Raw genomic sequence first — 16,255 nt, 5'->3', positions numbered from 1 at the left:
GTTAAATCAAAATGTTCTATAATTGTGTTGCTTTAGTTAAACTGAACAGCCTGCAAAAATCCCCTTTAAGTTTAACCCAGTCACATTTTAAAAAATAAACTATAATATACACATTTAAAACTTGTACTATGCTGAAGTCTATGCGACCGGTTTGTAACCGTCCTCTTAAACACCACTAATACCTTTATAAAACAGCTATAATTGATCATCCTGCAAAATCGTTATTTTATTACTGCTCAAAATAATTCTCTACCATTCTCATTAAAAACTGCAGTGCAGTCTGGTAATAACAGTCCAAAAACACTACATTTGTGAACTTCGAATCTTTGCATCAAAAATTTGGTCAAGTGATAAATATGCACTTTCGCAGCATTGCCAATCCGCACTTAAGTAAACAGAATTTGTGACATGAAAATTGTATTTTTCAAAACATTAAAAGAAAATGCATTCATAATCATAATAAAACCAAAATTATCAATTGTTTGACAGAATCATTAAGTCATGTTGATAAATTATCTTTAGTCTCATAATGATCCGTTTTAATGCCCAGCCAGTGAGAATAGGAAAAGACATTAGTCCAAAAGTTTTTGTACCTTCTCTAACCAATTTAACAAGTACAGTCAAAACCACTTGTTTAGAACCATTAACATACTAAGTGCTTGAAAATACCTTCTAGATGTACATGTTGATGACTGTAAATTGCTTCTTTCTATCTTTAAAAATATGTAAAATAACATAAAACAAGTTAAATAAATTTTTTGATGACTAGCAAATTTTACGGAGTATAAAATACTTTAAACAGTAGGCTGGACACAAGCAATGGACCAGTTCCAACAAGAAACTTTTAAATTCAGTGGACAAACTAAGATATGGAAAAAGTGATCTTTGGTTTGAAAATCATTCCCTTTTTTTTATCCCAAGCAATTACATGGCAAGCTCAATTCCACTGCGTTTTCAGGCAAAAACATTCATTGAAATTAAACGTATATTTAACATTAAACAATGCAAAAATACAAACAGACAGGTGATAAATTAAAGAAAGTTTTATAAGCAAAACAAAAGAAAGGGGTTGCATGCATTAGAAGACAACAGTACAAGGAAGGGAGGGAAGTACAAAAATATATCAAACTTAAGCACATTAAATAAAGCTAGTGCTTGTGAGCAGTTACTGAGTATGTTTTAAAGGTCTGTGGTGGTTTATAGATTTGTATCTGCTGTGCAGTCCGTTTGAAGGCGTTGGTGTTCGTTCTCTTGTACTGTCTCTTCAAGGCAGCCTTCTGTGTCTTTGTCCGTCACTAGAGCATCATCTTCCTCGTCATCACTGTCTTCATTTTTAAAAGCGTCCACACTGCAGCGTGAGCCGTCACTGTCACTGCCACATGAACTGGAGGTCTCGTCCTCTGAACTCGAGTAAACTTCAGCCCCGTGGAAAATGTAGCGGTTCGGTGCTTGAAATAAGTACTGCGAGGCTGCAAAACAGAACACAATGACAAAAATGAGTCACGACTCATAAGTATTTGGAATTTTTCCAACTTAAAATTTTACAGTAGTAAAATATATTTATATACTACAGTACTGTGCAAAAGTTTTAGGCACATAAGATGTTTCACAAAAGCATTTGTCTTAAGATGGTTATTTATATCTTCAGCTTTATTGTGTCAATAGGAAATATAAATGTTAGACTCAAACATTACTTTTGCAAATAGAAAAGATTAGAACAGAAGAACAGGGAGCCCTGCAACAGATGTCATGACCCCCACAGACCCCCCACTGAACATCGAATCAGTCTGAGATTACATAAAGAGACAGAAGTAATTGAGACAGCCGAAATAGATAGAAGAACAGGGAGCCCTGCAACAGATGTCATGGCCCCCACTGAACATCAAGTCAGTCTGAGATTACATAAAGAGACAAAAGCAATTGAGAAAACCAAAATAGATAGAAGAACAGGGAGCCCTGCAACAGATGTCATGGCCCCCACAGACCCCCCCACTGAACACTTCGAGTCAGTCTGAGATTACATAAAGAGACAGAAGCAATTGAGACAGCCGAAATAGATAGAAGAACAGGGAGCCCTGCAACAGATGTCATGGCCCCCACAGAGCCCCCCACTAAACATCGTGTCAGTCTGAGATTACATAAAGAGACAGAAGCAATTGAGAAAACCAAAATAGATAGAAGAACAGGGAGCCCTGCAACAGATGTCATGGCCCCCACAGAGCCCCCGACTGAACACTTTGAGTCAGTCTGAGATTACATAAAGAGACAGAAGCAATTGAGACAGCCTAAATAGATAGAAGAACTGTGGTGAATTCTCCAAGAAGCTCTGAACATCCTATCTGCCAACAACCAAGAAAAACTGGTGTACCTAGGAGAATTGGGGCTGTTTTAAAGGCAAAGGTGGTCACACCAAATATTGATTTAGCTGTTTCATGTTTACTGGACTTTGTATGACATTAAGTGATCAATGAAAACTATTTATGTCATTATTTTTGAAGACATCCTCACTATACAACATTTTTCACAAGTGCCTAAAACTTTTGCACAATACTGTATATACTCAATATATGATCCACTTTTCACATAACCAAGCTCACCAGGCAGATAAACAGCAGTGATACACTGCAAAAAAAAAAAAATCTTAACATCTTTAAAACAAGATACATTTAAGAGGCAAAGCTGCATAAAATATGAACACTTCCAGAAAATATATCTTGAATAGAGATAATCGATATATTTTTAACCGATATTTACACTTCTCCACTTGATCAGTTATTGGTTCTGTAATATTGGGTTTACCGATAAGTTGAAAACAAAAGAATCAAAATTTTTAATGATTAAGTGTGTGTCCACATACTTCTGGCCATGCTGTGTTTCAATATTTTACCTCCAAGGCGTTTGCTGATTGGACTCTGACAGATTCGGCTTCTCCAGCAGCGTCTTCGCATTTCAACGCGTTGACGTTTCTCTGGCCTTTCCTCCGTATCACACTGTGTATCATCAGTAGTGTGTCCGGCTTCTGTAGCATCAGACGCTGCATTATTAATGGAGTCCAACCTCTCCAGACAGGGGGATGCTGTCTTCGGAGAATGCGTTTTTGAGTCCGTTGCTTCTAACTCAGGGCTCTGAGCATTGGTGTCCGTTTTCTCTGTTTTTGATAACTGCTCTGGAAGAGGGCTGGTTCGTTTGGCTTCTAGGGAAGATATCTCCATTTCTTGCTTCTCGGGCGACGTCACACTTTGAGAAGAATCAGTGACTCTGATTGGAGTGACAGACCGAGCGTGGTCGGTCTCCTCAGCTGATGTGTTTGTTCCCTCCAGCTCCTGAGCATTTGTGGACATGCTCTCCACAGTCCGTTCAGGTAGGGTGGGTAACGGGGCGGGCGGTTTTTCCGTGATCTCGCGAAGTCGTGAGGAATTGTAGCACAGCTGCTCGAAGTCGCCACCCAAACGATGGCAGAGTTCATTTACAATGACATCACAGTCTCCGAGCAGCTCCACGTCAAAGTTCAGGTGTGGCAGCGGCTCGCGGTTTATCAGGACTTGAGGCACTTCATGAGGTATGGAGCCTTAATACAGACACAGATTTAAAAAAAAGGTAAAGTTACTAACAAATCTGACTTTTATTTTCTCGCCCCTCCAACGATATATTAGGACAACTTTCAGACCAGGCTATTGGTACTTATGCAAGCGTGATTTGATTTTCTCTTTCACAAACAACCAAAAATACTGCAGACGGAGGGTAAATGGTTAGGTATCACAGAGCTCCAAAACAAACAAACAGGAAGTGGCACATACTTGGTATGAGAGCAACCGGCCGAACTTTCAGAGAAGATCCGATCACAATGAGAAGGTCCACCTCATCTTTATCCTGCTTCATCGCACGGTGGAAAAACTCTGGAAGATTTTCGCCAAAGAAGACAATGTCCGGTTTCATGATGGCATATGGGATGTCTGACGGACACCTCGGACAGTGAGGAACAACCTGACACAGGAAAAACAACCAGAAACACAATTTGGACAAATGACCAAATTTTGTCCACTTTTTGTCAAGCAAATTTTTGCATAATTATACATTTGCTCTTAACGAAACTTACCTGGTTAAATATATCTTCCCTTATGGCCTCGCAGTCGACTTTATGTTTACAAACAAGACAGGACGCTGTCGCAAAAGACCCTAAAATAAATAATAAAAGATAATGCTGAGTAACATAACTAGAAATGACGACACCAAAAATAAGTAAAACAAGAAATGGTGCATGGCATGAATGTCTCTAAAATGAAATCACATTTGTTTAATGCACTGAAATGTGTACCATGACACTGAATGATCTTCTGAATTCCAGCAGCTTGTTCCAGAGTATCAATGTTCTGAGTATAATTCCTCAGCAACCGTCCTCTCTTATCAAGCATTGATATAAACCTGTGACAGGGAGATGGCTGGAACTGTCCTGGGTAAATTTCCTATAGTATAAGAAAAGAGTTAATATTGTTAAAGTCAGCATGAAACGATGTTCGCAACTCAATTTACTTCCGTAATGTGATATATTTCCTATGTGAAACAGGATATTCAATGGGGAAAAGTAGTGTGGAACTTGAGTTTTTCAATCAGGAATTGACTGGATGGTGAAAAGCGTCTCTATATTAGAGGTAGACCGATATATTGGTTTTACTGATTAATCAGTGCCGATAGTTGTTTTATTTTTTATTTTCTCCCCCATTTGGAATGCTCAATTCCCAATGTGCTCCAAGTCCTCATGGTGGCGTAGTGACTCGCCTCAATCCGGGTGGCGAAGGACGAATCTCAGTTGCCTCCGCGTCTGAGACCGTCAATCCGCGCATCTTATCACGAGGCTTCACGCTATTCTCCACAGCATCCATGCACAACTCACCACGCGTCCCAATGAGAGTGAACCACATTATAGCGACCATGAGGAGGTTACCCCATGTGACTCTACCCTCCCTAGCAACCGGGCTAATTTGGTTGTTTAGGAGACCTGGCTGGAGTCACTCAGCACGCCCTGGATTCGAACTAGCAACTCCAGGGGTGATAGTCAGCGTCAATACTCGCTGAGCTACCCAGGCCCCCAGTTTTTTTTTTTCTTAACTATCAGTAAATACTTAAATATACAGTTGAAGTCAGAAGTTTACATACACCTTAGCCACATATATTTAAACTCAGTTTTTCACAATTCCTGACATTTAATCGTAGAAAACATTCCCTGTCTTAGGTCAGTTAGGATCACTACTTTATTTTAAGAATGTGAAATGTCAGAATAATAGTAGAGAGAATTATTTATTTCAGCTTTTATTTCTTTCATCACATTCCCAGTGGGTCAGAAGTTTACATACACTTTGTCAGTATTTGGTAGCATTGCCTTTAACTTGTTTAACTTGGGTCAAATGTTTTGGGAATCCTTCCACAAGCTTCTCACAATAAGTTGCTGGAATTTTGGCCCATTCCTCCAGACAGAACTGGTGTAACTGTGTCAGGTTTGTAGGCTTCCTTGCTCGCACACGCTTTTTCAGTTCTGCCCAGAAATTTTCTTTCGGACTGAGGTCAGGGCTTTGTGATGGCCACTGACTTTGTTGTCCTTAAGCCATTGTGCCACAACTTTGGAGGTATGCTTGGGGTCATTGTCCATTTGGAAGACCCATTTACATTTACGCATTTGGCAGACGCTTTTATCCAAAGTGACTTACAGTGCACTTATTACAGGGACAATCCCCCCGGAGCAACCTGGAGTTAAGTGCCTTACTCAACCTTCTGATTACCAGTTATGTGCTTTAGCCCACTATGCCACCACCACTCCACATTAGCGACCGAGCTTTAAATTCAAGGCTGATGTCTTGAGATGTTGCTTCAATATATCCACATAATTTTCCATCCTCATGATGCCATCTATTTTGTGAAGTGCACCAGTCCCTCCTGCAGCAAAGCACTCCCACAACATGATGCTGCCACCCCCATGTCATTATGGCCAAACAGTTCAATTTGTGTTTCATTAGACCAGAGGACATTTCTCCAAAAAGTAAGATCTTTGTCCCCATGTGCACTTGCAAACTGTAGTTTGTCAACTGGTGAATATATAGGCTATAAAAAGCTTAATTTGTTAAATACTTGCATATGGAGCATTGTAACATTGTAAAAATAAGTCTCTGTCATTTTTTAAATAAAACTCCCCGCTGTATTCCGGGCTCGTTTATAGTTAAACGTCCCATGTTATGCACCAAATGATATTGCTGGCAATTATTTTAAATTTGGGTGCACAATAAAACTGCTTTTGGGATTTTATTCATTTTGGACTCTTGTAGCCTCAATGTCTGTGCCCGTCATAGTAAGGAAAGACTACGAAATCTTTGATCATTCTATATAAATTGAATTATTTATTTTTTTACTATTGGCCGATTAATCGTTTATCTGCCACCATCTTAGTTATTGGTATCAGCAAAATCCACTATCGGTCGACCTCTGCTCTATATGACAAGTGGTCGAAAAATAAGAGGGACTGGTGACATCAGCAGAAAATTATAGTTGTTTCAGAGTTAAAACAAGTGAAAAATCTTTTCTGATGAAAGATTATGAAGACTGAAATGTTTTTTCTTTGGTATAAAGAAAGCAAATGGGGTCAATTTTGCTTTTGTGTTGCTTTTTAAGTTAATTTTACTATCCAAGCAATGCAGCGGTTATTGAGGGGTTGGAGACTAGATGAGACAGCATCATATCAAACCTTGGCAAATTTGAAAAAAGGCCTTGGATCTCTTTTAAAGTAGTCAATGTCGAACATCGCTTGAGGATCAGGAAGATCGGGAAAATCCACTGCAAGTCTTGCATAAATCCCATCTCTAGATCGAAAGTCAGGAATTCCACAAGAAACCGATACCTACAGACACAAGAGAACAACATCAACATCTAGGTTTATTGTTTGTTGCATTAGGAAATGCACTTAAAGAGTGTTTTAAAGCAGAAATTAAAAACTCACCCCAGCGCCAGTGAGCACAAGTATTTTCTTTCTCTCATTCAGCAGCCGGACGACATCCTCCAGGGTGTTGATGTCTTTGCGTTTCTTTCTCTTGGGGGGTTCTGAGATGTTGATGATGATCTGCCACAGTGTCATGTCATCGAGGTCTGGAGGCAGGACCGTTTCAGGAAGCAGGTCTTTAAGGATGGCTCTCGGGTCGGTTCCTCTCATGATGTGCTGCTGAATGAACCGATAGGAACCTAAAACACAGCCGACAATTGCATGACCATCAAAATGAAGCGTGTGATTTCGGGAAATGCAGGGTTGTGGGCGTGCTAAGACTCACCGATCTGTGGTTGAGGGGTCCAATCACTGGAACTGGCGTGAGAGGAGCAGTCATCATCGTCATGAAGATCAGGTGATGTGAATCCATTGGGATGGACACCTTCGTCGATTAACTCTGTATGCAAACCACAACAAAACATAGTTTCAGATATATCTATTTATATGACAGGAACTATACTATGCATATACCTGTATGAGCAAGCTCTCACTCGACCTGCCACCGACACAGGCGGCTCTCACTCGACCTGCCACCGACACAGGCGGCTCTCACTCGATCTGCCACCAAGTAGGTATAGCTGCAGGCCAGAGACCTCCAAATGGGGGCGGAATCTCCAAAAGAGGGTGGGGTTACTCCAAAAGGGGCGTCACTTCCACTCATGGTTAAGGTTAGGGAAATGGTTAGGGGTTCCCAACATCTTTAATGGTGATTTGGAGCTCATGTCACTTTTTGGAGCAATGGCTGCAGCTATACCCTTCTCCCTGCCACCGCTGCAGGCAGCTCTCACCCGACCTGCCACCGCCGCAGGCAGCTCTCACCCGACCTGCCACCGCCGCAGGCAGCTCTCACCCGACCTGTCACCGCCGCAGGCAGCTCTCACTCGCTTCGTTACCGTTCTTCGCATCTCCCTCTCGATCCGTCACAATCAGGTCATTTACATGGACACCAGAAAGACGTTTATTGTGAGAAAGCTATACTTGTACTCCCCCAGGGTTGGTTGGCACACTTTTCATACTTGCTGAGGTTCTTCGATAAAAGAATAATCACATGCAATGCCAAAAAATTTTTATGACCTTTGTTAATTAAAGTTATGTTGTGTATTTGAGGTTGATTGGCACAGGTTTTGGGATTGGTTGACACAGTGTTGTTCGGTACTGTTGTTTGCAGTGATCGATTTGATTGACACTTAAAGTTTGAAGTTACATTAATGCAACACATGCCTAAATACCATTACAGAATTTTTTATTTGTCCTCCATGCTTGGGTCTATTTTGCTATAAACAGTTGTGAGGAGGAGGAGGGCGGGTCCGGGCCGTGAGGACACACGGCCCTGAATCAGGATAATCAGCTGGGAGGGGGATAAAGACGAGCCAGAGGCGCCATTTCGAGAGAGAGAGACGCACGCGGCCACGTTGTGTGTGTGTCTGTGTTCATGTTTGTTTTATGTTGAGTTTTACCATTAAACTTTGTTTACTGTTCAGCTGGTTCCCACCTCCTCTTTGCCCATCCTTTAACTGTTACAACAGTGTTAACAACATTAAATAAATATGTCAAAAGGTTTTGGGTTTTTTATTTATATTTATGGAGTTTCAAACGTTTTGTCTACACATTTTATGATTAAATAAGAAGACCTTATTTGATTGAACTTGCATAAATAATGCTACATTTCAATGCTGCTTTGTTTTCTTGAGTGAACAGTCTCTCTCTCAGACACACACACACACACACACACACACACACACACAGAGACAAAGACACAGACACAGACACACACACACAGACATACACGCACAAAAAGACAAGCACACAGAGAGACACAGACACGCACACAGAGACACACGCACAGAGACACACGCACAGAGACACGCACAGAGACACATATGCACACAGAGACACAGAGACACATGCACACAGAGACACACGCACACAGACACATATGCACACAGAGACACAGAGACACATGCACACAGAGACACACGCACAGAGACACATATGCACACAGAGACACAGAGACACATGCACACAGAGACACACGCACACAGAGACACACGCACACAGAGACACACGCACACAGAGACACACGCACACAGAGACACAGAGACACACGCACCCAGAGACACATGCACACGTTGGCATGGGTGGGGCTCAAGTGTAAAAAATTAGGCTTTACTGTCTGCCCCGTTAATATTTTACACTTCGGCAGCCTCAGTTTGAATCTTAAGTTCATGTTCAAGTGGCTTATTGTCATTTCTCTGCTGTGTGGCAGGGGATGAAATGAACCACAGTGTCTCATGAACCACAAGTTACTTTCAAAACAAGTTAATGTTGAACCACAACTATTTTCATATCTTACAAGACCAAAGCTTGGCACAGTTAGGGTAATTTACAGTGGAAGCAAGAGAAGTGCATATATATATATATATATATATATATATATATATATATATATACAGAGGCTATATGTAATATGTAGTTTATGGAAACAGAATATATATATATATATACACACATACACACACATTTGAAGTCAGAAGTTTACATACACCTTAGCCAAATAATTTAAACTCAGTTTTTCACAATTCCTGACATTTAATTGTAGAAAACATTCCCTGTCTTAGGTCAGTTAGGATCACTACTTTATTTTAAGAATGTGAAATGTCAGAATAATAGTTGAGAGAATTATTTATTTCAGCTTTTATTTCTTTCATCACATTCCCAGTGGGTCAGAAGTTTACATACACTTTGTTAGTATTTGGTAGCATTGCCTTTAAATTGTTTAACCTGGGTCAAATGTTTTGGGTATCCTTCCACAAGCTTCTCACAACTGGAATTTTGGCCCATTCCTCCAGACAGAACTGGTGTAACTGAATCAGGTTTGTAGGCCTCCTTGCTCGCACATGCTTTTTCAGTTCTGGATCGGATTGAGGTCAGGGCTTTGTGATGGCCACTGACTTTGTTGTCCTTTAGCCATTTTGCCACAACTTTGGAGGTATGCTTGGGGTTGTTCATTGTCCATTTGGAAGACCCATTGGCGACGAGCGTTAACTTCCTGGCTGATGTCTTGAGATGTTGATTCAATATTGCCACATAAATTTCCTTCCTCATGATGCCATCTATTTTGTGAAGTGCACCAGTCCCTCCTGCAGCAAAGCACCCCCACAACATGATGCTGCCACCCCCATGCTTCACGGTTGGGATGGTGTTCTTCGGCTTGGAAGCCTCACCCTTTTTCCTCCAAACATAACGATGGTCATTATGGCCAAACAGTTCAATTTTTGATTCATCAGACCAGAGGAAATTTCTCCAAAAAGTAAGATTTTTGTCCCCATGTGCACTTGCAAACTGTAGTCTGGATTTTTTATGGCGGTTTTGGAGCAGTGGCTTCATTGCTGAGCAGCCTTTCAGGTTATGTCGATATAGGACTCGTTTTACTGTGGATATAGATACTTGTCTACCTGTTTCCTCCAGCATCTTCACAAGGTCCTTTGCTGTTGTTCTGGGATTGATTTGCACTTTTTACACCAAACTACGTTCATCTCTAGGAGACAGAATGTGTCTCCTTCCTGAGCGGTATGATGGCTGCGTGGTCCCATGGTGTTTATACTTGCGTACTATTGTTTGTACAGATGTACGTGGTACCTTCAGGAATATGGAAATTGCTCCCAAGGATGAACCAGAATTTTTTTTCAGAGGTCTTGGCTGATTTCTTTTGATTTTCCCATGATGTCAAGCAAAGAGGCACTGAGTTTGAAGGTAGGCCTTAAAATACATCCACAGGTACACCTCCAATTCAGTACACCACCTATCAGAAGCTAATTTGCTAATTGTTTAAAGGCTTGACATCATTTTCTGGAATTTTCCAAGCTGCTTAAAGGCACAGTTAACCAAGTGTATGTAAACTTCTGACTTCAACTATATGTACGTAATTTGCGTCTCGCAAATAATGGTGACGGATCACGTGGGAGATGATTATGACTGTGACGGTGCAAGTGACAGGTGGTGGCAGGTCGAGTAGATTTTACTCCTACTGCATATCAGTGTATTCATGCTAATTACAGATTAATTGGTCAATAATTAGCCGATAGGAGCCTGGGTAGCTTAGCGAGTATTGACGCTGACTACCACACCTGGAGTCACAGGTTCGAATCCAGGGTGTGCTGAGTGACTCCAGCCAGGTCTCCTAAGCAACCAAATCGGCCCGGTTGTAAGGGAGGGTAGAGTCACATGGGGTAACCTCCTCGTGGTCGCTATAATGTGGTTCTCACTCTCGGTGGGGTGCGTGGTAAGTTGTGCGTGGATGCCGCGGAGAATAGCGTGAAGGCTCCACACGCACTAAGTCTTCGCGGTAACGCGCTCAATAAGCCACGTGATAAGATGCGCGGATTGATGGTCTCAGACGCGGAGGCAACGGAGATTCGTCCTCCACCACCCGGATAGAGGTGCATTCAAAATTGGGGAGAAAAAGGGAATAAAAATAAATAAATAAATGATAATTGGCCGATGAATATCCGCAGCCGACAGAACTAGGGATGCACTGATGTGTCATTTTGTTTTATATAGCCAAAACAGATTTGCCTCAGCCTTGAAAGAAGCACTGTAATGGTATCAGATGGTTATACTAGAGTTGGGGTACTCGAGCTCGGACTCGAGCCTTTCGGACTTGGGATTTTTTCCGAGTCCAGCCAAGTCCATGGCAATGAAAAACAAACAAACAAACAATCAAAAAATAACATAACATAGGGTGACCATACGCCCTCTTTTCCCCAGACAGACCTGAAAAAAGCGTCCGGCCGGGATTTCAAAATTGCCTCTAAATGTTCGGGATTTGTCTTTATATTGATGAGCTGTCTACAGTTAGTACTATCATACATTCTGTGTATTTGATACTTCGCATCAGTTTTCACACATTTATGTCCTTACGTGTGATTATTCTGGCTGAGAGCAGCAGCGCACACTCTTTCAACGTACTTTTTTAACTCTCTCGCCCGTGATGTATGTGTATGCAGGAAAGAGATCACCATTCGCCAGACATGCTCTGCCGCTCATCCACAAATATCAATAACGTAAGTACACTTTAAAAAGTACGTTCCCCAACTCTGCAAATTATTAAATAGAACACGTTTTATCAGACTCACGCTTACTACGCAAAGCCATTTCTAACTGAAAATGCTGACTATATTGAGACAAAATCAAATTTACTATGTATCAGGGATATTTAAACTAATATGATGGATGAAATCGACCATGATGGAAATTGTACAACTCAGTCCGTCACATATCTGTAGTGTGTGTTAACTGTAAAGCTAGCACTTGCGTTTCAAAGGCAAAAAAGATAGAAAATACAATGAAGAACACAAGTGAGGGGAGAAGTCTCTATTCACCTATAATCCATACTAAATATAATGTGAAAGAACGAAACGTCAGCTCAAGGTGAGTTTGATCTTGACTTTAGGGAAGTAGGCTACACCTGGACACAGCAGGAGGACTGAAAAGTGTGACGTGTAATACTGTAGTATATACATATTTTTTAATGGTATCTGACCTTTTCTGTTTTTATTTGATGTTGCTGTATTTAATTTTATGGGCATTATTAAATGTTTTAATATAACCATTTATTAAATGTATTAAACACATTAAATGTATTTCACCCATAATTTTAGATATAACTAAATTGAATGGACAATTTGAAAATGAAGTAGAAATAAAAACTAAATTAAAATGTGAAATAACAACAACTCTGGTTGTAATGACTAACGCAGCATTCGCTTTCTTTGGTGTACGTTTGAGGGGAGGGGAAAATCAACAAATAATTGAAATGTCAACAGAACGCAATAAGAATTGTGTTGAAGGACAGTTTTGTCTTCATACACCTAAAGCATATGCTTTCATTCTGAAACCACTTTGAAATTTGTTCAGCAGGATACTAATCATGTGTTTTTTGCATTTATATTGACAAATTGTTTTTCTTAGTTGTGAAGTTTAAAATAAGCTTAAAATATTGATGTCGAGTACAATTTTAATTCAGATTCTTGAACAGATTCATTCGGACTCAGACTCGGCCTGCAATGGACTCGGCCTTGAGTTAGACTCGGCCACTATTGGACTCGGAATGGGCCTGTTATGGAATCGGATTTGAGTCCGACTCGGCCCCTTTTGGACTCGGAATCGGCCTGTTATGGAATCGGATTTGAGTCCGACTCGGCCCCTTTTGGACTCGGAATCGGCCTGTTATGGAATCGGATTTGAGTCCGACTCGGCCCCTTTTGGACTCGGAATCGGCCTGTTATGGAATCGGTCTGGAGTCCGACTCGGCCCCTTTTGGACTCGGAATCGGCCTGTTATGGAATCGGATTTGAGTCCGACTCGGCCCCTTTTGGACTCGGAATAGGCCTGTTATGGAATCGGTCTGGAGTCCGACTCGGCCCCTTTTGGACTCGGAATCGGCCTGTTATGGAATTGGTCTTGAGTCCGACCTGGCCCCTTTTGGACTCGGACTCGACTCTGCCTGTTATGGACTCGGTCGAGTCAGACTCAGCCCTTTTGGACTCGGAATCGGCCTGTTATGGAATTGGTCTCGAGTCCGACTTGGCCCCTTTTGGACTCGGACTCGACTCTGCCTGTTATGGACTCGGTCTTGAGTCCGACTTGGCCCCTTTTGGACTCGGACTCGACTCTGCCTGTTATGGACTCGGTCTTGAGTCCGACTCGGCCCTTTTGGACTTGGAATCGGCCTGTTATGGAATCGGTTTCGAGTCCGACTCGGCCCCTTTTGGACTCGGACTCGACTCTGCCTGTTATGGACTCGGTCTTGAGTCCGACTCGGCCCTTTTGGACTCGGAATTGGCCTGTTATGGAATTGGTCTTGAGTCCGACTTGGCCCCTTTTGGACTTGGAATCGGCCTGTTATGGAATCGGTTTTGAGTCCGACTTGGCCCCTTTTGGACTCGGACTCGACTCTGCCTGTTATGGACTCGGTCTTGAGTCCGACTCGGCCCTTTTGGACTTGGAATCGGCCTGTTATGGAATCGGTCTCGAGTCCGACTCGGCCCCTTTTGGACTCGGAATCGGCCTGTTATGGAATCGGTCTTGAGTCCGACTCGGCCCCTTTTGGACTCGGAATCGCCCTGTTATGGAATCGGTCTTGAGTCCGACTTGGCCCCTTTTGGACTCGGACTCGACTCTGCCTGTTATGGACTCGGTCTTGAGTCCGACTCGGCCCCTTTTGGACTCGGAATCGGCCTGTTATGGAAACGGTCTTGAGTCCGACTTGGCCCCTTTTGGACTCGGACTCGACTCTGCCTGTTATGGAATTGGTCTCGAGTCCGACTCGGCCCCTTCTGGACTCGGACTCGACTCGGCCTGTTATGCACTCGGTCTTGAGTCCGACTCGGCCCTTTTGGACTCGGAATCGGCCCGTTATGGAATTGGTCTCGAGTCCGACTTGGCCCCTTTTGGACTCGGAATCGGCCTGTTATGCACTCGGTCTTGAGTCCGACTCGGCCCTTTTGGACTCGGAATCGGCCTGTTATGGAATCGGTCTTGAGTCCGACTCGGCCCCTTTTGGACTCGGAATCGGCCTGTTATGGAATCGGTCGAGTCCGACTCGGCCCCTTCTAGACTCGGAATCGGCCTGTTTTGGAATCGGTCTTGAGTCCGACTCAGTCCCTTTTGGACTCTGACTCGACCTGTTATGGCCTCGGACTCGACTCGGCCTGTTATGGAATTGGTCTCGAGTCCGACTTGGCCCCTTTTGAACTCGGACTCGACTCTGCCTGTTATGCACTCGGTCTTGAGTCCGACTCGGCCCTTTTGGACTCGGAATCGGCCTGTTATGGAATTGGTCTCGAGTCCGACTTGGCCCCTTTTGGACTCGGAATCGGCCTGTTATGCACTCGGTCTTGAGTCCGACTCGGCCCTTTTGGACTCGGAATCGGCCTGTTATGGAATCGGTCTTGAGTCCGACTCGGCCCCTTTTGGACTCGGAATCGGCCTGTTATGGAATCGGTCTTGAGTCCGACTTGGCCCCTTTTGGACTCGGAATCGGCCTGTTATGGAATCGGTCGAGTCCGACTCGGCCCCTTCTGGACTCGGAATCGGCCTGTTATGGAATCGGTCTTGAGTCCGACTCGGCCCCTTTTGGACTCGGACTCGACTCGGCTTGTTATGGACTCGGTCTTGAGTCCGACTCAGTCCCTTTTGGACTCTGACTCGACCTGTTATGGACTCGGACTCGACTCGGCCTGTTATGGACTCGGTCTGGAGTCTGACTCGGCCTCGATTGTTTTAAGACCTGGACTCGACTAAGGTGGACTCAAACCCAACACTAGCTTATACCACAGTACTTTGATAAACACAATGGTATTTATATACACGGTATTCAAAGAATAACATGGTACTACCATAATACATGCCCGCCCCCCCCCAAAAAAAAAAAAAAAAAAAAAAAAAAAAAAAAAAGAGTATTACCACGGCACTTCTTACACTGTGCATTTTGGTTGTTTGTGTGTTTTAAAAGCTAATGTTTACATTTAAACACTGGCCCAACATACATTAAATTAAAATAATATACTGCTATTATAAAGTGACTTACATTTAATTATAACAAGACTTACTTGGTAAAAACAAATTAAATCTGACAGCTCTCAGTCAGAAAATAGTCAATAAAGAAATAACTCAATAAAAATGTGTTGTACCGGACAGCTGTGGTTCGGGTTCGACAGGTTCACTGTTGTTCAATGCGGCCTCACAGGACTCCCCATCCATTCCCGCCGGTTCCGACTTCAGCGGTTCGGTTCCGCCAGCAGCGCTGTGCTCCGAATCACCGGACGGCTCTAGGACTCTCGCCCTCTTCAGAAGCGGCTCGTCCGGCTCCACGGAGCGTCCGGCGTCGGCGGGTTCGGCCCGTTTATCTTCGCCGTCCGCCATCTTCGGCTGGAAGTGAGTGGAGGAGGAGCGCGGGAGGAGCTTCCGGTGATGATGTAACGTGACGTCATGAGACTGCCGATCGTGAAACGAGCATTTTTTATTCGTTTTTATTTTATTTATTTCTATAATATATTACTATATTATTGTTATATATATATATATATATATATATATATATATATATTACTCAGTGACTTTTTAAGACAAGTCTACCACGGTCTGCGAGTCACACACGATCTGTGTGTTACCGTAAAGTCTCAAGTATGCGCGTTTTCACGACCGTGTTAGACTGCAGCTTGATGACAA

General features: G+C 42.8%; 1 protein-coding gene across 1 annotated transcript; it reads right to left on the bottom strand.

Moving 5' to 3' along the window:
* Nucleotides 1-499: 499 nt before the first annotated feature.
* LOC127411932 (NAD-dependent protein deacetylase sirtuin-1-like) lies at nt 500-15,969 on the bottom strand. The gene is made up of 9 exons (XM_051647854.1): nt 15,718-15,969; nt 7,308-7,421; nt 6,983-7,221; nt 6,731-6,883; nt 4,316-4,463; nt 4,097-4,176; nt 3,798-3,984; nt 2,888-3,568; nt 500-1,469 (listed from the first exon to the last, which is right to left on the bottom strand). The coding sequence occupies exons 1-9, from the start codon at nt 15,947-15,949 to the stop codon at nt 1,198-1,200; spliced, it is 2,106 nt and encodes a 701-aa protein (XP_051503814.1). The 5' UTR covers nt 15,950-15,969; the 3' UTR covers nt 500-1,197.
* Between the last annotated feature and the right edge of the window lie 286 nt (nt 15,970-16,255).

Source organism: Myxocyprinus asiaticus, chromosome 21 (genome assembly GCF_019703515.2).
Source record: "Myxocyprinus asiaticus isolate MX2 ecotype Aquarium Trade chromosome 21, UBuf_Myxa_2, whole genome shotgun sequence".
NCBI classification, from domain to species: domain Eukaryota; kingdom Metazoa; phylum Chordata; class Actinopteri; order Cypriniformes; family Catostomidae; genus Myxocyprinus; species Myxocyprinus asiaticus.
Note: the sequence above shows the minus strand (reverse complement) of the source record. Positions and strands in the feature narration are given on the sequence as shown.

Excerpts from the sequence above, each read along its gene's own strand:
- LOC127411932 (XM_051647854.1), bottom strand. The coding sequence starts at position 15,949 with ATGGCGGACGGCGAAGATAAACGGGCCGAACCCGCCGACGCCGGACGC. Across the intron at positions 6,884-6,982 it reads TTGTGCTCACTGGCGCTGGG|GTATCGGTTTCTTGTGGAAT; the intron begins GTGAGTTTTTAA and ends TTGTGTCTGTAG. Across the intron at positions 4,177-4,315 it reads GAAGATCATTCAGTGTCATG|GGTCTTTTGCGACAGCGTCC; the intron begins GTACACATTTCA and ends TATTTATTTTAG.